Source organism: Erythranthe guttata, chromosome 11 (assembly GCF_056151865.1).
Source record: "Erythranthe guttata isolate IM_541 chromosome 11, IM_541, whole genome shotgun sequence".
Classification (NCBI taxonomy): domain Eukaryota; kingdom Viridiplantae; phylum Streptophyta; class Magnoliopsida; order Lamiales; family Phrymaceae; genus Erythranthe; species Erythranthe guttata.
Window position 1 is genome coordinate 18,851,888 of NC_142543.1, and position 25,268 is coordinate 18,877,155.

A 25,268-nucleotide genomic window follows, 5' to 3' on the forward strand; every position below is an offset into this window, starting at 1 on the left:
AAGTATAATGTGAAACTCACTACTCCTAGGAAGTGCTATAATTGTGTTGATCTAAACTATTTTTCTAATGTGCTCCCTAAACCTAGGAGAGATCAAAAAATTGCTAATGTAAATCAAGTTTTTGAAAATATTGGTGATGTATTTATGCTAAATGGTATGCATGCTTCTGTGAGTTATGTGTTTGCCTCTCTTAGTGAGAATGAATGGCTTCTTTATTCTGGATGTTCATATCATATGACTCCACGTAGGGTAGTTTTTTCGAACTATGTGCAAATGAAAAATGGTGGTGTTACTTTAGCTGATAGCACTAAGATAGTTGTGAATGGCATTGGAACTGTATGCTTAAAATTGAAACTGGCTATGTGTTAACCATGAAAAACGTGAGGCATGTTCATAGCTTAAGTCATAATTTCAAGATGATGTTTTCGTGGGGATTGGGGAAATGGTTACATGAATATTATGAAGGGCAGTCGTTATTTGTTTAAGGCTTTGAGAATGGAAAATATGTATGTTTGTTTGCTCAATCTTCTGCATTTGTGAATGTGGTCCAAAATGATTTATCAGAATTATGGCATAAACGGCTAGGTCACATGAGTAATAAAGGACTTAGTATATTGCATAAAAATCAGTATTTTGGAAATGATAAAGTGTCTTCTGTGACTCTATGTGATTCATGCATTCTAGGTAAACAAACGCATGTTCCTTTTCCTGAAAACCCTTCCCCTAATCCATCTAGATGCACATAAATCCTAAAATATATTCATGTTGATGTGTGGGGTCCCGCCAGTGTTCCTACACATGGTGAGAACCGTTATTTTCTGTCTATCATTGATGATTATTCTCGTAAAGTGTTTGTTTTCCTGTCAAAGCAAAAATATGATTTCTTTGACAAACTTAAAACCTGGAAAACATTGATTGAAAATTAAACTGGTAAACGGATAAAAACACTTAGGACAAACAACAGAACTGAACTTTGCAACCTTGAATTCGATTCTTTGTGTTCTGAATCTGGAATTAGAAGGCATAAATCTATTGTGCACACCCCACAACAAAATGGTGTGGCCGAACGAATGAACAGAACCCTTCTCGAAAGAGTGAGGGTTATGTTAACTAGTTATGGAATGCCAAAATTGTTCTGGGGTGAAGCAATTTTGACTGCTACTTATTTGATTAATCGTTCTCCATCTGTGCCATTAAATGGCGATTTACCCAAATCTGTGTGGTGTGGTAAGAAAGTAGATTTGTCAAACTTGCATGTTTTTGGTTGCGCTGCTTTTGTTCACCATAAAGGTGATAAACTTGAATCCCGTTCCGTGAAATGTGTTTTCTTAGGATACCCCGATGGGGTTAAGGGATATAGGCTTTGGTTGAAAGGGAATTTTGGTTATTAAATCTGATGATGTGAGTGATTCTGAATTATCTGAAAATCTGCAAGATCAAACCGTTGAAACTGATTTGCCTAATGTGGATGATTTGTCTGACTATCAATTTTGTAGGGATAGACCTAGACGTGAGCATGTTAGGAAACCTAAACACTTTGATGATTTTCACCTTGCCTTCCATGTTTTCAATGTGTTTGAATCATTAGATGGAAATGAGCCTAAGTCGTATAAAAATGCGTTGAAATCTAATAAATCTACCGAATGGTTAAATGCTATGAATGATGAAATGAAATCGCCGTATGTTAACCATACGTGGATACTTGTGCCTAAACCTGCTAATTGTTACAGTGGTTGATTGCAAATGGCAGGTGGCTCGACGAGCTCCAGGTGGGAGGCTCGGGGTTCCTTTGTTCGAGGCTCGGTGCGCTTTGAAACAAAGATGGTGTGAGCCCCACGCGCAAATTGTGGGGAGGCTCGATGGTCCTTTGTGGTCCAATTTATGTGGCCATTTGTTCGAGTTGAGGATTGTTGAGGTGCAAACAATGTCCCACATCCGTTTAATATAGGAAAGATCTCTCATTTATAAGGAGGGGATAACATCTCCATTGGTATGTGGCCTTTTGGGGAAAACCCAAGATCAAAACCAGTTAGGCCCAGCCAATTGAGACAACATCATACCAATGTGGAATTTGTGAGTGGTATCAGAGCAATGACCCACCTAACCATGTGGTGAAAATTGCCGGAATCTGTGTGAAATTCCCGAATCCTCGGTGCCGAAGAAAAATGGTGAGCTCCCGGTGCGCAAATAGCAGGTGACTCAACGAGCTCCAAGTGAGAGACTCGGTATTCCTTTGTTCGAGGCTCGATGGTCTTTTATGGTCCGACCTATCTGGTCCTTTTTTCGAGTGGAGGATTGTTGAGTTGCATCCCGATGGGACCCAACACACCCCACTTTTCAACTTCTCCGAGCCCCTCCCCTATTTCATCTCCCTCCTCTTCATCTTCGACAACCTTCTGAACTCCTATCGTCATCTTGATTCTTTCAACCTTACTCTTCGTAAGTTTATCAACAATATCGATTGTCTCAACATCAACTAACTTCTGCAACTTCAAGATCTCCCTGTAAATAAATAAATTAATTAATTAAAAAAAATATAAAAGAAAAATAGTAGAAAAAGGAAAATAGTAAAAGATAAGAAAACTTACCAAAAAACTATCAGCTGGTGTCTTAGCCATCTCAATCAATTAAATTCGTAATAAATATTTTATTAACTGTTCCAGATAGAATGTTTAGAAAATGCGGCTGGATAAAAGTAATTGTAGTAGAAGGCGCCATAAATATATGATTTATTAAGAAAGCCTTGTGGAGATTTAATTAGATGAACCTTGGGCTGTAGTATGTAGGTAAGCTTTTATGGCATTGCCATGATCCAATTTTTCTACGTCCACATTTTATTCCAAATGTCAAATTTATGTAATCATCATCATCATCATTATCATCATCATCAAAATTGGTGTATCGATTGATCAACACAAACACTAAATAATTCATTAATTGTTGAAATTATGGATTGATGGATGAAATCGAAGGCTTGAGAATCTTGTCTGTCATTTTAGGTGGAAGAAATTGTGTTATGGACCTATTCGTAATAAGTAGGCCCTTATGGTCTTATACGATATTTGGCATAATTGCTAAATATGGGGAGAATGAACTAGGGTTTAATTGGGTACCGTCGACCATATTGGTTATATTCACCAGGTAACGAATTTCAATGCATAATTGTGAATTTTTTTTTATTTTTTATTTAGAAGAAATATAGCCAAATTCAAGAAAACCTTCATTACAACTAAGATCATTAGCTTTTGCGATGGCGTTCGCCAAGCGGTTATCGGTACATTTGACAAACGACAATATTTTTTTTTTGTTTATTTCATTTTAAATTTTAATTGAATTGCAAATTTACGATTGCCAGAGGATAACTTGAAATTTAGGAAACAAGTCGATTGTGTGCGTGGAACGAATTTGTTCTCTTATGATAATAAAGTATTATCTCAAATATTAGACTTTTGTTGGGACATAATTCCAATAATTTCTAGATAATTTAGTTAATAACCAGTGTTTAAAAAAATATTTGGTATCTCTTAATCTTGTTATTTAGGTCGTGTAAATTTCTTGATTCTTGTTTTTGGTTGGCTGGTAAAATTTGTACTCCTTATGAAGGGGTTTTTGCAAGTTAAACAAGGTCTTTCACCGGAAATTATTTATTTAGGGGTTTTTATCTTAAGTGAAAACCTCAATTTAAAGTTAACAAGATTTGCACCATATTTCTTTGGGTAAATTCCACTTTACCCCCTCGTACTCTGCCTGAGAGTCACTTTACCCCCTCGTACTCTCAATTTTATCGATTTACCCCCTTGTACTTGTACAATTTCCCAATACAACCCTTTCCTTCAATTTTTGTCGATTTTGACTCTAACGCCATTTGGTCAACTCTGTAAATTGCCACTGCCTATAACGCGTTGTTTCTCCTCCGTCAATATTGTCATTTCTTCTTCTCCCACCACTTCCCCTTCCAAGATATCCCCAAATTGAACCCCTAACTTAGTAAAAATCAAGACCCAAAAATTGATCGATTCCACCCAGTGCAAAGAAAAAAATACATGAATGTGTGAAACTTTCTCTTTTCTAATCTCGAGAGTCAAAATCGAAAAAATTCAATATTTACGTCAATATTTTGACTCCTGACCAAATGGCGTCAGAGTCAAAATCGAAAAAAGTTGACGAAGAGGGTTGTATTGGGAAATTGTATAAGTACAAGGGGGTAAATCGACGAAATTAAGAGTACGAGGGGGTAAAGCGGTTCTTGGGCAGAGTACAAGGGGGTAAAGTGGAATTTACCCTATTTCTTTTTCGAAGCTCAAGTTTCTTGAAGTTTAAATCTCCGAATATCACAATTAGCAATATATCAAATGAGCAAGATACTATTGATATACGAAGCTTTTTATCAAATTGAAACCCACTATTTCTTTTTTTAGATTCATGTTTTCCTTTTTGCAATCCTTGAATTAGATAAACAAACGAAAAATCAAAACCCTACTCCTTTAGTTTCTTGTTTTCCTTTTTGCACAGAGAGGAAATAATGAGTAACAGAGGAAAAGATCGTTGATGATTTTTTTTTTCTTTTTTCTTTTCGAGAGACGATCGATGTTGTTCTTTCAAGAGGAAAGCTCGATGATGAAAAAAGCCATTAGGGAGATTAGGGTTAAGCGATCGTTAAAGAATAAGTCGTAACTTTTTATTTAAACGATTTTAAATTTCAATTTTTAATAAACTTTTAAATTATTGATTTTTAATTATAACTTTAAGTTTAATTAAAAGGAGTTTTTATGTAATTTTACTAGTAACCCATGGATCGTACTTTCTTTTACTGGGTTCGTACTAATTCTATGTGGTGCATTTTTATTAGCTGATTACGGTCCGAAAACTACAATCCCTCTCGGACACTAAATTAAGGGAGTGGTATATACTTAAAGCTGGGTCCCATAAAAAATTAATTAGTTGTCAATTTTGTCCACGTGTCATCAAACGGATGATCCATTTCTAATGCTCACTCTCATCTAAACTAGCTCAAATGTTTTAGAATTCTCTCTCTAGATGAGGAATTGTAGAGCTATGATTGGGTTGCATGAGTTACAAAAGCTATTTATGTGGGAGAAGTTGAATTAGTCGTTTCCAACTTTTAACTTTTCTTTTTATATATATATATATATATATATATATATATATATATATATATATATATATATATATATAAGTTTTTCTTTTTATCAGTCTGTCTTGAAAAGTTGTCCGTGAGATTGATTATCTTATCAGTGACTTATATATGGGATCGGATCGGCGCGTTGTTGAGACGCGTTTATTTGAGGAGCTTGTCAAATCTACGGATAAGCAATTGAGGTTGTTACGGTTTGTCTATTCTATGCTACATCGAGTGAATTACACCTGATAGATCTTTATCATTCATATATACACACACACACACTCATATTCACATTGGTGTGTGTACAATGGTGAGTCCAGGAATTTGGTACATGTGGCTTTAATTTTCGGCAGCGACCTTGAATTTTTGTAGGATTTTTTTGTAATAAAATCAGAAAATAGGAAAAGAAGAAATGAAAAAAAAAAAAGACACACCAAATTTCAGAGTTTTTTTTGTTTTGGCATTAATTTGGATTTTGGGTGGGCTAATTAATAAAATTTGTGACTTTTTTTGCATTAATTAGGATTTTGAGTAGGCTAATTAAAAAAATGGGGCTTCTTTTGCATTAATTGAACTTTTGGGGGGCTAATTAATAAATTTTGAGTGGGCTAAATAGATAGATAGTATAATATAGGGAGGGAATTGTAAATTGAGGGTGAGCTTGAGTCCCCCCTTGCCTAAGGGTGGACTCGCCCCTGTGATCAATAGTAAAGAATCACATGATGTAGTCTTCACCAGGTGTAGCATATAAATAACCGGTTGTTACTTACATTAATGTTTATAATGATTTGGTTCAATTTGAATCAACTAAACTCAACCGTATTCGTGATGAATAGCAGCAAATACCGTATTCGTGCAGCAGAAGAATTCGCGGAGGATTACCAAGATGCGTTGGACTCTGTGAGAGAGGAATTCGCTGCCTATTATAATCACCATTATTCAGCCAACACGAACCACCACCACCACCCACCACCGCCGCCGCCTCTACCGCCGCCAATTGCATCGTCGGTGATGCTACCACCACCAATCGCCAATGACGATGACTATGATGATGAAGACATCGTGAACAGGAGAGTTGAGCAGCTGGAATTGTATTACAAGCAACGGCATGCCGAGGTGGAGCAGATTAAAGATTACCGAACTAGGGCTATGGTAACAATGCCCGCGTGGTATACCGACGAGATTCATACGACACTATGTGTATTTATCTACAACATCATGTGCGCAATAGAATCTTTTGCGGATAAATTGGGCGATAGTTCCTATTTTGAACAAGCCCCGTTTCAAGAATGTATGTCGATACTCCACCGGCTTCGACAACACCGACATAATTAATTAAAGTATTCCATATGGTTGACTGCGGATTCTTTAATTAAAAAAAATAGTATCCCATCATTTTTTTGTTTTATTACTTAACTCATAATAATATATACGTTATTAATAATTTTTTTTTGAATTAATAGGAAATGTTTGATTTTTTTGGGGGTTTATATATGCATTATTCTTGTTATTGTTGTAAATTGGACCATTAATCCATGCGAATAATAGATATTTACTGTTTTGGGTGACAATTGAATAAAAATTCTCAATTTTTTTCTTCTTAATAAAATTGAAAAAGTAATATCAATTCAGTTATCACAAAAATATTATTTCGAGAAAAAAATCAAAATTTCGGATTTTTAAATGACATAATGTTTCAAAATCAGAAATTTTCAAATTGGAATCATCGAAATTCAGAATTTTGATTTTTTCAGTCACATATTATATTCCCCATAAATAGTGAACCTTTTTGACCTCACACTGAAATTGTAGATCTATAGATAGTCTAAACAAAGTTTTTTTATTTGGGTAAATGACGAATAAGTCCATGACAAGAGCACTTGAATAAAAAAAAAAAAATGGACATTTATCTTTTTTGTCTTGCAAATAAATCCACCACATTCATAGTTATTTGCAAATAAGAAATTTTTTTTATATATACATTACCCCAACTCCTTGAAAACCTAATTTCAACAATTAAGATACTTGTAATAGGAATCACAATGTTAATTTTACAACCCGATTCTTTTTTATTGTTGTTGGTAAATAAAATGTAAACGGATTCAATGAAATTTCAGATTATTCTTTTTTTTTTCGTTCTTATTTTTTGAAAACAATAACCACAATGATTATGAAACCCACCCCGAAATTAGTAAACCCAACGTCATTAATAATTAGGGATTATTTCACAAACACCCCTCATATGCAGTGTCCAATTAAGAGAGGTCCAAATTTTTTTTCCTTTTTTAAGATAAATCCAAAATATTATTTAATTAATCATAAATAATTTAATTCACTATTATACTTATACCAGTTACCTAACCCTATAACTCACGTTACGTTAATTGCGATCTCTTCTCCAAATCTCGGCCCTCTTCACCGAGGGTGAGAAATCCCTCTCCACCGCCTCCCCATCATCACCGCATCTGCCTGCCTCCTCGTCATCCACCACATCAATCGTCGCCGCTCATTCATCTACAGTTCATCTTCGTAGTTCCCCGACGGAATCCGGCAGCTTTTCTCCCACTTCGATTTGCAGATGCCTTTAATAAAATTCGGCAGAAAATGTTAGAATTTAGGTTTAATATATATTTTAATTTTTAATCAAAAAATTGGATATGCTTTAAGCAACAGAGAAATATTTAATGAGAAATTAATTGTTAAGAGTAAATAGGTGAAATATCGACATTACGTGTAAAATCTTTGTTGCTTATCAATTGTTGTCAACTGATGTTTAAGTCTAGTTAATTATAAGTTGGAGGACAAGAATTCCTATGAATAAAATAAAGATTTTTTATTATTATTTTTTTGGGTAAATTACAAAAACCCCCCTGAGGTATGGTCAAATTACAAAAAAACCCCTCTTGTTTGGATAATTACATCTACCCCCCTCAACTATGATTTTTTCGTACCTTTATGGTGCCAAATTCAACATAGTCATCTAGATTCCGTGAAATGTGCTCTAGTTTGTACTCTTTGTGTAAAAAATACAGTTTCCGATGCACCACCAACTGATATATACAAGCTAAAAATCACATATTATGGTCATCTTGCTTCATAATGTAGAGTTTGAATGGGATAAAACGGGTACAAAAGTGATAATATTCCATATAATCTCGAAGATTCCACTAAATTTGATGAGTTGAGGGGGGTGGTTGTAATTATCCAAACAAGAGGGGTGTTTTTGTAATTTGATCATACCTCAGGGGGTGTTTGTAATTTACCCTATTTTTTTTAATATTTCACAGCCGCCGTTTAAAATCCGGCGACGAGTAATTGTCGCCACCGGCGACTTCTGCCAACGCCTCCTCCACCTCAGCATGAATGCTGCTTCTGACGGCGTCGTTTTGGTCGCAATTGAACAATTTCTTCAGAGAATCTTCGAGTTCGAAATCCGGAGAGTTGTTTTGATTTGATTCGTCGCCGTCGTTAATTTCGGGCTGATTTGACATAACTTTTTTCTGTAACTATTTTATTAACAGTCTAAGGAAGAATGTGAGTATCTGATAAATCTTGCCAGACACCCTTTGATAAAATCGACGATAACAGGTTTGTTGCTTTCATCTATTTCCAATTCTAGTGTTTCTGGTCTTTACAGTATATAATCCTAAAAATGAGTTCCTCTCTTTACACGTTCACATATGCCAGTGATGTTGACGCTGATAATCATAAATCTATTTCAAATTTTATAATGATTTTCTTGACGAAATTGCTGATGGGAGGAAGAAGATGATGATTTTTTCCAAATAGTGGTTTACGTTTCAAATAACGAGAAAAAGAGAAATAAATAATTACACGGACTATGCTCTAGGGTTCATTGGAGAGAAGATGGTGTCCTTTATAGTGGTTTTATATTTTCTTTTTCGCAGATTTTTTGATGTTTTCTTGTTAGAATTCATAGTGATTTTCGATGTTTATATAGTTGTGTATATAAAGTGGTTTTCATGTTTATATAGATGTTTTATACAAATTGGTTTTCATGTTTATATAGCTGATTATACGGAGTGGTTTTCGTAATGTCAGGCTTTGTCTTTGATAAATTTACAGTGGTTTTCAACAATTTTATAGTGGTTATATAACTGTATATACAGAGTGGTTTTTATGTTGACATAGTTGTTACACATAGTGGTTTTCAAGTTTACATAGTCGTTTTACAAAGTGGTTTTCATGTTATATAGTTGTTATACATAGTGGTTTTCATGTTTATATAACTGTTTATACATAGTGGCTTTCATGTTTATATAGAGTGGTTTTTATTTAAAAAATCTGGAAAGAAAAAAAAAATCATTTAAAAAAAATTGAAATTAAGAAAAAAGAAAAACCATGAAAAAACGAAAATAAAAATAAAACCATTTTTTTTAAATTAAAATAAAAAACATGAAAAATATAAATAAAAAAAAATAAATGAAAATAAAAAACCGAAAATAAAAAAAATAATTACAACTTTTTTTTAAATCGAAATAAAGAAAACCATTAAACAAAATAAAAAAAAAAGGAAAAGGAAAAAAACTGAATTGGCTTGATGAGGGGAATAATTTTTGGAGAAGATTTAGGTGTAGATTATGGGTATAATTTTTTTTAAAATTAAATAATTATACTAATTAATAGTTAGTGGGGGCATATATGGTTTTTCAGACCCATTGGATTTATCTCATATATCATTTATAGAAAAAGAATTTATCAAGAATTAAAATCTTAATGAAGGGTGTTTGGCATATTGCACCTAATAATTAATATAACAAACTGCATACACACACACACACTTGGTCAAGATTCGTTCACTTAATTACTTGATTACCAACACATCTAAAATAGGGTTTGTCACAAAAGCCTCCCTTGAAATACAAATCGTAATAAAATAGCCTCTTCATTTTTTGTCCCTTCATTTTCGGTCCGTCTGTGTGTGATGATGTGGCGAGTTGACTTTTTTCATTTTTTAATCACTTATATAGCTGCAATATTTTTTTTACGTTTTAACCCTCAATTAACTATATTTGTATCTATTTATACACATAGGTTCATTAAAATCTATATAATATATAAAAGTTGAATTGCACACCTAATTGATTGACATTTGTCAATTTCAAATGGTGACATGTATTCAATTTCATCACATGTGGCAAATTGATTGGTGAAAATAAATCATCAAAAAACATGTCACCATTTTCCAAAATTAAATAGATATTTAAATTTTTATTATATATTTATATCATACCATTTATAAAATGCTCTAAATATATCAACTTTCTTGGAAACTCTAAATAGTTTTATTTTTTAATTTAATTTTAATATTAATTAATTTAATTTAAAGTTATTAAAATTCGATTTAAAATTTTCACTTATTATAATTGCATGATTGCTGGTGTTACGAAAATTTTGTATTTTAATTCATAAACTTGGATTTATATACAAAAAAATATTGCAGAATAAATCATTGGAATATTATACATTTGATTTGAACATGGCCAGAGAATATGTTTATTTTTTTTACTAATTTAATATTATATATTAATATTATCTACATAAAAGAAATATACATGTTCCAATTTACTATATGGCAAAAATTGACACTATTTTTTTTCAGCCATGCGTACAATAATATACTCTCAATTATTTACCTTCTTGAAAATTTTACTACATGAATTTCATGTTATTGTTTTAACTTCTCTTTTTTCTTCACTGAATCCAATGAAAATAAATTTTATGATTGATTTAACTTTTTTAATTATATACTAATAAAAATACAAACTTTCCCATGATTATACTAATAAATTGATTAACATAAGTTAAAATTAATCAATTGATTAAAAAAATAAAAGAATTGATTTTATATATTTTAAAATATAACAACGTTATTCTAAATCTTTGGGATTAAATTTGTTTATTCACTTTATTTAAAACCAAATATTAAGAATATCAATTATTTTGTTTAAAATGTATACTGATCGTACATACTATATATATTGTATTACACTAATAAGTATTTCTCTATAACTTTGATAAATATAATTAAGTACATATCTAGAGTAACTCCAACCCAAAAGTGCCAAAATGAGTTTGCAAATATTTATATAATATTTAATATTTTATTTTAATATTTATCTAACTATATTTGCTCCAACCATAGGTATTAAATGGTTGTTAATTAAAAATAATTAAAATAATCTATATATCTAATTGCCACATGTCATTTTATAAATGGACAATGAGGTGGTTAAATTCATAATTCAAGTTTGTTATTTTATTCAGCATGATGTATTTTTACATTCCGAAAGATGAAATATCAAAATACAACCCTCATTTCATAACTCCATTGGAATTAAAAATTACTCTTTTTGAGTATGAAAATGGTGGTTAAAGGTTTTGATAGCACAGTTAATAACGACACTTAAGGTGCTCTTACTTTAAATATTTTACATTCACAAATACAATATCAATCGACAAATAAGTAGTTTATACGATCCATTTTTAGTTACAAATAAACTCAATAAGATATTTACATATTACCATTATAGACTAAAATTATACGAGAAGTAATTGCATAATTATGTTTGTGTCTTTCCAGATTGAGAAAGTTTGATGCAATATTATGATTATGAATGGAAAAGTATCAAATGTCAAGTATCATTATATACCACCAAAATATTATCTAACAAATACCAAATTAGTGGTTGTCATTTCATTTGGCACGATATTGGTACCATATCGAACTTATATGAGATTTTTACAATCCATTATAGAGTGGGTAAAAATATAGGCAACCTATCATGGAAAAAAAAATATGTTTAACTACAAATATTGTGACTAATTTTTAAAATTAAAATTCTAAACCATATGAAAATAAAAATATTAACGTAAGGCATTATAGCGTAAATAATTGATTATTAAATATTTTAACACTGTATATGTCTTACTATATTTTGGCACTGGAATACATGAGTTTTTTTGTCTAACTTACAAGTTATGTATCTAAATTAGTGAAATATTCTTAAGTTTTCTATTTCCCCATCATATATAATAAGATTTATTTATTTTGTTAATTTCCATTTTTTAAATATTTGTAAAATAAAATTATTTATTTTATAATATTTATAAGAATCTAATATCGATTCTATATCACTATGTTTTTTGAAATCACAATCTATTCGACTAATTTACACAAAAAACCAATTCATTTTTATTTTTGCATTTATTATTTATATAAGCATTTTGTAGTGACTTTTGTTTACTTGAAATTGATATTTTTCATTAGCATCAGCCTTTATGTTAGTTTCTAACATATAGACATTCGTGTAAATCAATTCAAGTTGTATATTAACAGGGATAAATTACGAAAACTCCCTGAACTTGGGCTAATTTAAGAAAAAAACTCCCACATATTCGTAATTTAGTCTAAGTTCACGAGGATTTTCGTAATTTATCATATTAACAACGTTTATCATTCTTTTCACGTCTTAACGTTTGCATATACCCTTATATTATTTTAAATAATTTTAATGTCACTTTGATAATATAATTAAATATTAATTTCTTATATATTTAATATGTGTTTTTTGATATTTCAGCTACATCACATAAGGAATTTGATATAAAAGTTGCGAGATTGGATAGAATTGTTTTTGATACAAAATAATGGTATATCATTTCAAAAGTGAAAAAATATCAATTTAACTATCTCTTAAGATTTGAGATATATTGATGAAAAATATGAGATTAATAATTGTTGAAAATTATAGTTGGAAAATTAGTAGAGAAAAATATTAAAAATAAATAATTACAGAAGTATCATTATGGTGGGATTCTTCACGGGTTAGTTTCAATTTTGATAATTGTTAAAAATCATAATTAAAAATTAGTAGTATTAAAAATATTAAAAATAAATAATTACAAAATACCATAGGGTTTTTCTAGGGTTGCCCAGCGTTTCTTTCTTTTATATGTAAGATATTAATATTAATATTAGTATCAATATTAGTATCAATATCAATATCATTATCAATATCGACATTAGTATCGACATCAGTATCAGTATCAGTATCAATATTAGTATCAGTATCAATATCAATATTTGTATCAATATGAGTATCAGTATTAGTATTAATATATGTATCAATATCAATATCAGTATCACTATCAATATTAGTATCACTATCAGTATCAGTATTAGTATCAGTATCAATATCAATAGTATTATGGGTATTAATATGAGCATCAATATAATTGTGAGTATTAGTATCAATATTAGTATCACTATCAATATCAATATTAGTATTAGTATCAATATCAATAGTATTATCAGTATGAGTATGAGTATGGGTATCAATGTTAGTATGAGTATCAATATGATTATCGGTATTAGTCTCAGTATCAATATCAGTATCAGTATCAGTATCAGTATCAGTGTTAGTATTAGTATTAATATTAATATTAATATTGCTATGATTATCAGTATTATTATCAATATCAGTATCAATATTAATATTGGTATTAATATAATATTACTATGAGTATCAGTATGAATATTAGTATTAGTATTATTATTAGTATTAGTATTAGTATTAGTATTAGTATTAGTATTAGTATTAGTATTAGTATTAGTATTAGTATTAGTATTAGTATTAGTATTAGTATTAGTATTAGTATTAGTATTAGTATTAATATTAGTATCAATATCACTATTTGTATCACTATAAGTATCAGTATTATTATTAGTATTAATATCAGTATTACTTTATGCTTAATATTAGTATTAGTATTAATATTAGTATCAATATTACTATTATTATCAATGTAAGTATCAGTATTATTATTAGTATTAGTATCAATGTTAGTCTTATTCTTAGTATTAGTATTAGTATCAATAAGAATATTAGTATTCTTATTAGTATTACTATTAGTATTGGTCCGAGTATGAGTATTAGTATTAGTATCACTATTAGTATCGGTTTTAGTTCCAGTATTAGTATCAGTATTGGTATTAACATTAGTATTAGTATTAGTTTTAGTATTAGTATTAGTATTAGTATTAGTATTAGTATTAATATTAGGATTAGTATTAGTATTAGTATTAGTATTAGTATTAGTATTAGTATTAGTATTAGTATTAGTATTAGTATTAGTATTAGTATTAGTATTAGTATTAGTATTAGTATTAGTATTAGTATTAGTATTAGTATTAGTATTAGTATTAGTATTAGTATTAATATTAATATTAGTATGAGTATCAATATAATCGATATTAGTATCAATATTGGTAACAGTATCGGCATCCGTATTGGTATCGATATTAGTTTCAACATTGGTATCAGTACTGGTAGTGGCGTATACATCATATCTCTTTTGCAATATTTATAAGTTGTATTGTTGTTTGAGTAATGTGCATCACTAATTGAACGTTGTTAGTGATAAACTTGCAGGTTATTTGAAATCTATTGTGTTACTTCTCTGCTACCGTGTTTAATGTTAACTTAGTTATTTTGTAGCACATGGTGTAGTAGATTGCATTCAACGAAATAGAGTTATACTATATGTTCTAAATGATTTCACTTAATCTTGATATCGTGTTTTGTGCGCTCCACGTTTTCTTCTTTTTAATATTTAACTGAATTTTATATGTTACTACTCTGAATTAAGAGATAAAGTTAATGTTTTTTTTTATTTCCTTCCATTTTGTTTTACTTGAATTGATGTTGTTATAAAGAAAGAGTCGTTTCGTAAGTTTATTTTTCTCATTTTGAAACTGACATCCGTGCAACGCACGGGTGAAATACTAGTACTTAATAATTATTAAATCATATTACCAACAAATACATATATTCAAAAAAAAATCCAGATATATATACCTAGTTTTATCAGCCCATTGTAATACAGTGCTGGAAAAAAAAATTAATTATTAAAAAAAGAAAGAAAAAGAAAAGAATGTGGGTTGGCAAGTCAAAATTTATTAATTAAAGTTTGAGGACAAATAAGTAAATGAACAAGAAAACTAACGGTGTTAGTTTTATAAATGCTTAATCCCACTTTTGCACCTTTGAAATATACCATTTTGACATCTTGCACTTTTGAAACAAATTAATAGTACCTTGCAACCTCGAAACACAATATATCATGCATAATGCACCCCATATGATTTTTAAAGCTAATAAATGTAATTTAATATTTTTAGTGGTATTTAAAAATTATATTTTTTATCACAAAAAAATATTTTACGAAAAAAAAATCATTCAGCTATTTCGTTATCAAGTTATCTGAAAATCATATGTATTCCAAATATTTTTACCTAATATTTCCACCAGTTGCAATAAAAGATCCATCAATCGAATAATATAGCGAAAAAAGTTTATTTAATTTTATTTAGTAAGTTTAATAATCCGGTGCGATTTTTTTTTTTTTTGCACTTTGTAAGCTCGGAAATAACAGTTTAATTTGTTATTTTGAATTTCGAAAAAAAAAACCAATGAAAAAAGTGAAATTGCGATGCGTGGATAACATTTCAAAAATGAAAATAATGATTAGTTTAATACATGACAATAACAATTATAATAAAATTTATTAGTAATATCGGTGACAACATTAAATTTTTTTTTACCAATTTAATATTACAAACTCATTCCAAAAAGTAATTTAAACTTAATTGTCATAAAATGAAATTGATCATTAAATAAATGAAGCAAATAAGAATAGAGAAAATAGACTGGAAAATAGGAGATTAGAATAATAATAACAATTAAAAAGATATACAAAAATTAGGATTGTACTTATTGAGGTTTGGTGTGAAAGTAATTCCAAAAAAAAAATAATTACAAAATTGGAGATATATATATATATATATATATATATATATATATATATATATATATATATATATATATATATATATATATATATATATATATATATTTTATAAATATGCCTTAAGGTTTTTAAATTGTCTTAGCGTTTCTTTCTTATATTCAGAAAGAAGACGGACGAATCGGCAGAGATGAATTAATTATTTCAGTTACAAAACGGTTCGTCAAGGAATTCCAGGACGCAACACATCGAGAAAAAATCTTGGCACCTATTATAGTTCAGCCACAAAGATCCACCCACCTCCGCCGCTTCCACTTCCGCTACCAGTCGTGCCGCCGGCAGAGATACTACCGCCACCGCCGATCGTTGACCAAACCTTCATTGACTATGATGACATGGCGATGGAGAGAATCATAGATCAGCTGGAATCTTATCACAAGCAACAGATGCTTGAGGTCGAGCTTATTAGGGAGTACCAAACGACGGCTATGGATGATTATCCCACGTGGTATTATGACGAGATTGGTTCTACGCTAAACGTGTTTATCTACCAAATATTGTGCGCACTAGAGTCTTATACGGTTAAATTGGGGAATATCCCTTATGGAGATGGCCCACATGAAGAATGTGTGCAGATGCTCGACCAGATTCGACAGCTGGAGCAAAATGAATACGTGCTTGTTAAGTTTTATATTTTTCAACAAATGTCCCGAAATTAATTTTAGAAGTTTCTAGTCTTTTGCAAACATAATTTAGCTGTTGATTTAACTGTTACAGTAATAAATGTCTTTACACTGTTGATCTATTTATTATTATTAATATTACTCAAGGGCATAAATTCATTAAAACTATATGAATACGCATTGTCCATGGTTTTTTTTTTTATCTTTTTTCTTCCTTTTTTGTTTTTTACTTGTGGTGACCTGTGATTTTTTCACAATGTTTCCACATTTGATGACCTCTCTTCTTAACCCCACTTTTGTCGCTAATTTTGGTCGCTAAATGCTCAAGTCTCAATAGCATCTCTTGGTGGCAATCGTACCCCATCGTCATAAGCTTCGAGCAGCAACCCTTGTCCACATTCTTCGTCTTCTTCTCCAACACAACTTCCATAACCTCGTTCCCGCATTTATCCGTCATCTTGTTCTCGCATTCCTGCAAGAATTTCTCGTACCCCGGAAGATATTGACGTGGTGGGACCTTCGGGTAGTGTCTGTTTTTCTTCACCGGCGTGACTTTCAGGCACCTTTTCCATAAATTCTCGCTCCTCGATACGATTGTGTTCCTCTCTTTCTTGCTTTTGATTAAGTCTTTTTCCCGTTGGATCATTACCCGGTGGCAGTCGGGCCCCATGTCGACCAACTTGTAGCAACATTTCTTGGTGATGGTTTTGTTTTGGAATATGTCTTGGAAGATTTCTTCGGCGCATTTCTCGGTCATTCGTTTTTCGCATTCTTCCAAGAAATGTTTGTATTGAGGAGTTAGCTTCTCTTGCGGACTATGAGCTAGTGTTGTTAGAGTATGGTTTCGGGGTGATGGGAGTGGTGATGGTGTGGGCCCACCGTGAATTGGTCTCCTGAGTTTCGTTGCTTCGGATTCGTTGAGGAAAAATCCGACGTTGATTATGAGGACGACTATGAACTTGATCATAGTGCTCGATTTCGACATATTTTGGTTGTATGTATTTTATTATAATTTTTTTTTTGTTTCTTATGGATTTGAGGAAATGTGTAATGGTCTAGATGTATATTTATATGTGTATTTTTTGGTAGGAATTTAATGAAGTTGGATATATGTTACGATTCAATTTAGTGGTCAAATTTGAAACCTATGTTTGCTTTTATGGTTGTATTAACTTGGGGTTGAAGTATTAAACCATTTGTAAAATATGAAAATAATGTTTACATCGGTGCAAAATGTAAATGACTGTTATGAGTTTATGTTTGACAAAATTAATCGATGAACATTGAATGTTAAATACATGGCTGAATGATTAAGACCAATGTCGAAATGCAGAACACTGAACGTTTAAGTTTGTTTGATAACTGAAAATGTATTGTATGTGAATAATGTAATTTTATTGTATTAGTCCTTATAATTGTTGAACATATATTTATATATTAACAAAATTATCAATAATATTTTTTTAACTATGACCCTTGTGATTATTATGTTCTATTTCTTTTGACATAAATAAATATTGTAAGTCTAAATTCTTTATTGACAAATATATAAAATTCTAATATTAATTATAACTTTTCACTAAAAACACAATCATTTTTTTCATTATATAACCATCAAAATTGCTAGATATATAAGTTAATTCACTAATTAATTACAAATAGTATCACTAAAAAAAATTATGAAATGTGACCTTCTTTTGGTAGACCTGAAAATCAGTGAGAATACAAATATTGCAACCAAGATGAGTCACTAGCTAGACCATAATATAGAGTTAAACCTCTATTAATAATAATTACAGTTCGACCAGCCAAATTCTATTATTTTAGAAAGAAAAAAAAATTCAACACATGGTCGATCTTCTAGCTAGTTGGGACCATGAAAAAATATTATTATTGAAACGAGGTTATTAATTTATCGATGTTTTGCTTGCTGCATCACTAATAATTAGGACAAATTAAACAATGTATACTACAATATACTAATTTAACTAATCTTCGTGATCTTTCGATTGATCAATGAGTTGTCGAAACACTTGGAGCCACCGCATGGATGCTTCATGTGTGGCTAGGTTAACAACGCCCGTATCTCCCAATTTATCGGTACAAGCCTCGGTTGCGCATATGAGTTTGTACGTAAACAAGACTAGTGTATCCTCAATATCGTCGGAGTACCATGGCGGGCGGTTTTGGTCAGCTTCTTTCGATAACGCAGCCGCCCTCCTGTCGTATTCTCTAATCTGGTCGGCCTCCGCACTCTGTTTCTCGTGATAGCAATCCAGCTCGTTGCATCTCGTCTCCGCCACGTCGTCGTCGTAGTCAACCGAGTTTGCGTCGAGGATCGGCGATGGTGGTAGCATCTCCGGGAATGCGATTTGCGGCGGCAGTGGCGGCGGCGGCGGGTGGGGTTCGTTCGTGGCGGCTGAAATATAGTTGGCGAAATCCTCTCTCACAGAGTCCAAAGCATTTTGGTAATCCTCCACGAATTGTTCTGCTGCAGAAATAATGATTTTGTTGGTGACCGGATCTGCCAATTTCTTGTCCATCTCACTCCTCCTGAATATAATAAATATAGGGTAAGTTACAGCCACCCTCGAGGTATGGTCAATTTATGAAAAAACCCCTGTTGTTCGGAGAATTACATCTACCTCTCTCAACTATGATTTTTCCTTACACCTACATCTATATGGTGTCAAATTCACATAATCATCTAGATTTCATGGAAATGTCCTTTAGCTTGTACTCGTTTTGTGTAAAAATACAGTTTCTGATGCACCACAATCTGATATATACAAGCCAAAAAATATATTACGATCATCTTGCTTCAAAATGTGGAGTTCGAATTGGATAAAGCGGGTACAAAAGTGATAATATTCCATGTAATCTCGAAGATTCCACTAAATTTGAAACTGGAAGGATGGACGTATAAGAAGATTTATAATTGAGGGTAGTTGTAATTACCCAAACAAAAGAGGGATTTTCGTAATTTGACCATACATCTGGGGTGGTTGTAATTTATCGTATAAATATATATATGCAGGGGCGAGTCCACCCTTGGGCAAGGGTGGACTCAAGCCCACCCTCATTTTTTTAATTTGCCCCCTATATTATACTATATTTTTATTTAGCCCACCCAAATTTTATTTACTAGCCCACCCAAAATTTCATTTAATGCAAAAGAAGCCCCATATTTTATTAATTAGCCTACCCAAAATTTAAATTAATACAAAAAAGTCCCAAATTTTATTAATTAGCCCACCCAAAATCCAAATTAATACAAAAGAAACTCTTTTTTTTTTTCATTTCTCCTTTTTCCTATTTTCAAAAAAATCCTAAAAAAATCTCAGGACCGCTGCCCCCGAACCCCCGAAAATTGAAGCCTCCCCTGTACCGAATTCCTGGACTCGCCACTGTATATATGGCACAAGTTGTGTTTGAATTAAGCAAATTAAATTAAATAATAAACAATCGGCAAATTAAGTAAGAAATATACAAAATTAATGGTGATATTATATATAGTGCACGCGCCGATCAGCTGCGCGCGTTTCTCCAACATGAAACTCTCATTTTTTTGAACTAATGTAACCCAATCAAAGCTCGACAACTCAGCGCAGCCTCATTGTAGTGTGTAGATTAATTATCTATTGCAATCACATTCTTCTATAAGTATATACTTTTATAAGAAAATTAAAACAAGGAATTCAAATTGCAGAAAATACCCTAATTAAGGGGAAACTACAGTTTGCACCCTTAAACTACAAAACGTACCAAAATAGCCCCTATGATTCCGGGTCAACGTTTACAAAATGACTTAATCCCACTTTGCACCCTTGAAATGGAGCATTTTGGCCCTTTGCACCATTGAAAAATAATAATAGTATTTTGCACCCTCAAAACACAATAAATCATTTACAATGCACCTTAAATTGAATAATAAAGGCACGGGAAAAAATGTTAGCATATATTAAATAAATATAACCTGAGTGCCTTCTGCTTAGCCTCCAAATGCACGAAAAGTGCATGCACCTCAGCCACACGCGCCTCAGCGGCGCGTCGTCTCTCGGCCACCAGCTCCCCTAATCTCCGGGTAAGATTCTCCGTATAACTCTCGGTAAATTCGTCTTTCTTAGTAGCCGATTGGTGATTTTCAATTTCCATCAAATTGCTCGAATCATCGGATTTTCCTCGCGACATCGTTTGATCTTCAATTTTTCTTTTTTTTTTTTCTATTTGTTTCGAATATTCGGACAGGAAAATGTGCGTTTAAAAGCAAAAACCCGAAGAGATGATCGAGTTCGCTTCGCCGAAGTGATAAAAGGAGACTACGAATTTAAATAAAAAAAAAACTTGGAAATAATAAAGATTAATTAGTTAGTTAGTTAGTTGCATTAAACCCTGCTTATCTGGTAAATCCAGCTTCTCTGTTAATTATATATAGCCACGTGGCGCGCTCAGACCAAATCTCCCTCTCTAAGCCAAATGTTGGAACGGAATTAGGGTTAATTAGTCCGCTTCTTTTTGCACTATTATCTCTGCATGGGTTCCCTTTTTTTTTTTTTTTTTTTTTAAATAATATTTATAATAGAGAGTCGTTCACCTCTGTTATATTATTTTATGTGAATAAGAGGGTGTTTGGCTAAGCTTATAAGATGTTAAAAGGAGCTTATAAGATGTTTTAGAGCTTATAAGCTCTTCCAAAGTGTTTGGTAATTTTTTTAAAAATAAGCTGTTGGAGAGCAAATAAGATCTTTTTAAAAAAATACCTCTACCCCACCTTTTTATTTAAGATCTTATTATGAGTAAAAATAGGAAATAAGCTAATTATCCAAACACTCTAAAAATTAATCCAAAAAATAAGACGTAACAGCTTATCAGCTCTTAAAACATCTTATCAGACGTAGGAACTTATCAACTTTTTAAAATAAGCTTAGCCAAACACCCTCTAAATCCTAGTTAAAAATCCTATTTTTAATAGGGCATATTACAAATAAGTCCATCAGTGGGTGCTTATTCATAAAGAGATCCAGACAATAATCTCCTTTACCAATAAGTCCACACATGGTCCAGATTTTTGTAAATGACTAAAATAACCCCTCTTACTTTAATATGCTCCAATTTCATCCTTAACTTAATTTAACTTCCATTTGACTCCAAATTTCACAAATTATTCAATTTTGACCCAAAACGTTTTTTTTTTTTCACAAAATTTTTTTTTTCAAAAACTTTTTTTTTCCCGCCGGTCTCCGGCGTTGACTTTTTTAATTTTTTTTTTCTTTCTTCCGGATTTTTTTTCCGGATTCCGGCGTTGACTTTTTAATTTTTTTTTTTCTGTAACTTTTTTTTCCGTTTAAACAACAATATTGCTGTAAATGACAGTAATATTAACTATATTACTGTTAAACACAGTAAAATTAACTAAACTATAGTTTAACACAGTGATATTGCTATATTAATCTCTAGCACATTAATATTAACACAACAAAACTCATTATTATTGTGTAATAAAGTAATATTACTATGTTGTCCGTTCAACAAATGTAAACATAATAAAAAAAAACCAAAAGAATTAATATTACTGTGAGTGACAGTAATATTACTATAGCAACAGTAATACTACAATAGTAGACAATAATATTATTACGTTACTCCGTGAATAACTCAAACAAACAAAAAATCCAAACAATATAATAATATTTATGTGGTTGACAAGAATATTACTATAACAACAGTAATATTACCGTCAACCACAGTAATATTATTGTGTTTACAGTAATATTACAATAATAGACAGTAATATTAATACGTTATTCCGTGAATAACTCAAACAAAACAAAAACCCCAAAAAAATATTAATATTGATGTTGTTGACAGTAATATTATTGTGTTTACAGTTATTTTACTGTCAACGACAGTAATATAATTACGTTGACTTGTCAACAAATCAAACAAAATAAAAAAATAATAATAATAAATAAAAAATAATAATATTGCATTAATTTACTGTCAACGGCAGCACAATTACATAAATGTAATGTCAACGGCAGTACAATTACGTTAATTAACTATCATTGACAGTATAATTACGTTAATTTACTGTCAGTGACAGCACAATTACGGTCAACGTTTAGCGGCGGACGTGGAAAAACAAAACAAACCAAACAAAAAAAAAAGAAAACTTAAAAAAACACTAAAAAAAGTCAACGCCGGAGACCGCCGGAAACCGGCGAAAAAATCCGGAAGAAAAGAAAAGAAAAAAAAAAGAAAAAAACAAAAATAAAATATGAAAAGTCAACGCCGGAGACCGGCGTTGACCGCCGGAATCCGGCGGCAAAAAAAAAATTTTGAAAAAAAAAAATTTGGGTTAAAATTGAGAAATTTGTGAAATTTGGGGTCAAATTGAGAGTAAATTAAGTTAAGGGTGAAATTGTAACATATTAAATTATGCTAAAAAAAAAGTCAAAATTGAATTTTGTGGTCAAAATTGGATTTTTGTGGACAAAATTGATAAATTGGGGTTACAATTAAGAATTGTGTATAAATGGTTGAGGGTAATATTGGGATATACATGAATGTTTCCTTTAGTTATAATAAATATTAAAGGGAAGGGCTTATTGGTGAAAGAGATATGTTCCATAAACCTAGAATAATAAACATGCTTGGTTAGGGACTTTTGCATAAAAATCCCTTTTTAATAAATTAATTGTATTTATTATGGTAAAGATACCTTTAATCAATCCAAATCAAACCAACCCAAAATATCTCTATCAAATTAAATCCCCCCAAAATCTCTCTATCAAATCAAATTCTGAAATGCTAATTGTAGCGGGACTTTTACTGAAATTGGTTTATTTGCAGCGGTAGTCTCATTTGTCAATTTCTTAACTTTCTAATAAAACCGAAACTCTCTCAACTAAAAAAAGTCGAAAACTTAGAATTTGAAACTCGTTCGACAAATTCAAAAACGAACAACGACTTATTCGATGGCTGATCCGAATAACTTTTATATGGTAAAAAGAAAAAAGAAAAAAAAAAAAAGAAAAGATGGTGTAATTGTGCTATACAGCACGAGAAGTATCAAAAAAAGGAAAAAAATTGAATTTACCCGTGCTGTACAGCATGGGAACTTGGGTCTGAATTTTCAATTTTTTTTTTTTTTTACTTTATTCCTTTGTATTATTAAATTTATAATTTGGTAGGGTGATAGATGGTGATTTTGACGAAAAAATTGACGATGAATGTACAAACGAGTACAATAATCCGAATATGTGTTATCATGTTTCTCAAATAATTATAAAATTCATAACACGGGAGCTTTAAATTTTTTTATTTTTTTTTCGAAATTTTGCTACATCTAATCCTAAACATGTGTTTTTACCTAAATTGGAAATAAAACTAATTAAAAGTAGTAGGATATTGAAAATTTACCGGAATCGAGCCTCGTTTGCTACGGTTTGAATGTCGAAAAATTTACGAAATTCGAATTTCTAGAGAGAGTTTGGGAATAGGAGAGAGAAATTGAAAAAAATTAATAAAATGAAAAAGGTACCGCTGCAAATAAGCCAATTTCAGTAAAAGTTTTGCTGCAAATAGTAACACCCAATCAAATTCTCCAAAGCATCTTTTTCCCAATTTTAAATAAAAGAACAACATCACGTCGTAAAAGAAAATATACGCTGAAAAACGCAAACTTGCAAAAAAACTTCCACAATGATTTCACCAAATTGCAAACAGCAAACTGAAAAATATAATCTGCACTATTTAAGTGCAAACAGTAGACTACCTATGAATCGACCAAATGCAAACTACAAACTACTTCATCTAATTATGAACAACAAACTGAAAATATGATCCAAACCATCTGAATTCAAACGCAATAACAACATTAATCAAAATAATAAACATAATACAAATGTAAAAAACAACAACAAAATCTTCCAATGTCTAAAATTGCGATTTGCAGTTTGCAACAAATCAACTGTTACGGATTGCAATTTGTTGTTTTCTGTTATATGCTTCAAATTTATTTTGCCATTGCAAAATTTTTTTGTTGTTTGCATGAGCAAAATCAATTAGAAAACACAAACAAAAATTATAAAATCACTACGAATAAATACAGAGAGGGAGAAGTAAAGAGCTAACTTTTTGTAAGCAATGAGTTGTTTGTTGTCGGCTATTAACTCTTTCACCAACATATCATCTCATAATGTAAAGAAACTCTCTTTTGTTTTGCTATGTATTCCATCGAAAAAATCAAAGAGAGTATAAGGAGGGAGAGAGAGAACGTGAAAGAGAGAGGAGAGAGGAGAGAGGAAGAAAAAAATCGTGAAAAGAGAAAGGAGGGAGAGAATAAAAAATACGTGAGAAGGGAAGAGAGGAGAAAGGAGAGAGAGAAAAAAAAGAAATACGTGAGAAGAGAAGAGAGAAGGAAGGAGAGAGAGAGAGAGAAATTTATGGAAGGAAGATAGTGATATGTGGAATTTGTTTTCTCACTTCTTTACGTAAAAAACCTAATTCCATATAAAACAATTAATAATTTGAGGGTATTTATGTCTAATAACTTGTAAAATTATTTAATTTATATTAATTTTTTGAGTCAAGGGACCTACACCTATATT

At 31.0% G+C, this 25,268-nt stretch overlaps 3 protein-coding genes across 4 annotated transcripts; 1 reads left to right on the forward strand and 2 right to left on the reverse strand.

The window, feature by feature from the left end:
* The first annotated feature begins 5,217 nt into the window (after positions 1–5,217).
* LOC105960857 (uncharacterized) lies at positions 5,218–6,653 on the forward strand. 2 transcript variants are annotated; one of them, XM_012985067.2, is made up of 2 exons: positions 5,218–5,340; positions 5,983–6,653. In XM_012985067.2, the coding sequence occupies exons 1-2, from the start codon at positions 5,267–5,269 to the stop codon at positions 6,476–6,478; spliced, it is 570 nt and encodes a 189-aa protein (XP_012840521.2). In that variant the 5' UTR covers positions 5,218–5,266; the 3' UTR covers positions 6,479–6,653. The 2 variants fall into 2 exon arrangements, with proteins under 2 accessions (XP_012840521.2, XP_088681585.1); XM_088825459.1 differs by having other exon boundaries at positions 5,228–5,340; positions 5,980–6,653.
* Positions 6,654–16,736: 10,083 nt separating this feature from the next.
* On the reverse strand, positions 16,737–17,687 carry LOC105960950 (uncharacterized). Its single transcript, XM_012985170.2, has one exon. It carries the CDS (start codon positions 17,639–17,641, stop codon positions 16,883–16,885), a length of 759 nt encoding a protein of 252 aa, XP_012840624.2. The 5' UTR covers positions 17,642–17,687; the 3' UTR covers positions 16,737–16,882.
* Positions 17,688–18,524: 837 nt separating this feature from the next.
* Positions 18,525–20,979, reverse strand: LOC105960951 (uncharacterized). The gene is made up of 2 exons (XM_012985171.2): positions 20,633–20,979; positions 18,525–19,209 (listed from the first exon to the last, which is right to left on the reverse strand). Exons 1-2 carry the CDS (start codon positions 20,845–20,847, stop codon positions 18,645–18,647), a joined length of 780 nt encoding a protein of 259 aa, XP_012840625.1. The 5' UTR covers positions 20,848–20,979; the 3' UTR covers positions 18,525–18,644.
* Positions 20,980–25,268: the final 4,289 nt, after the last annotated feature.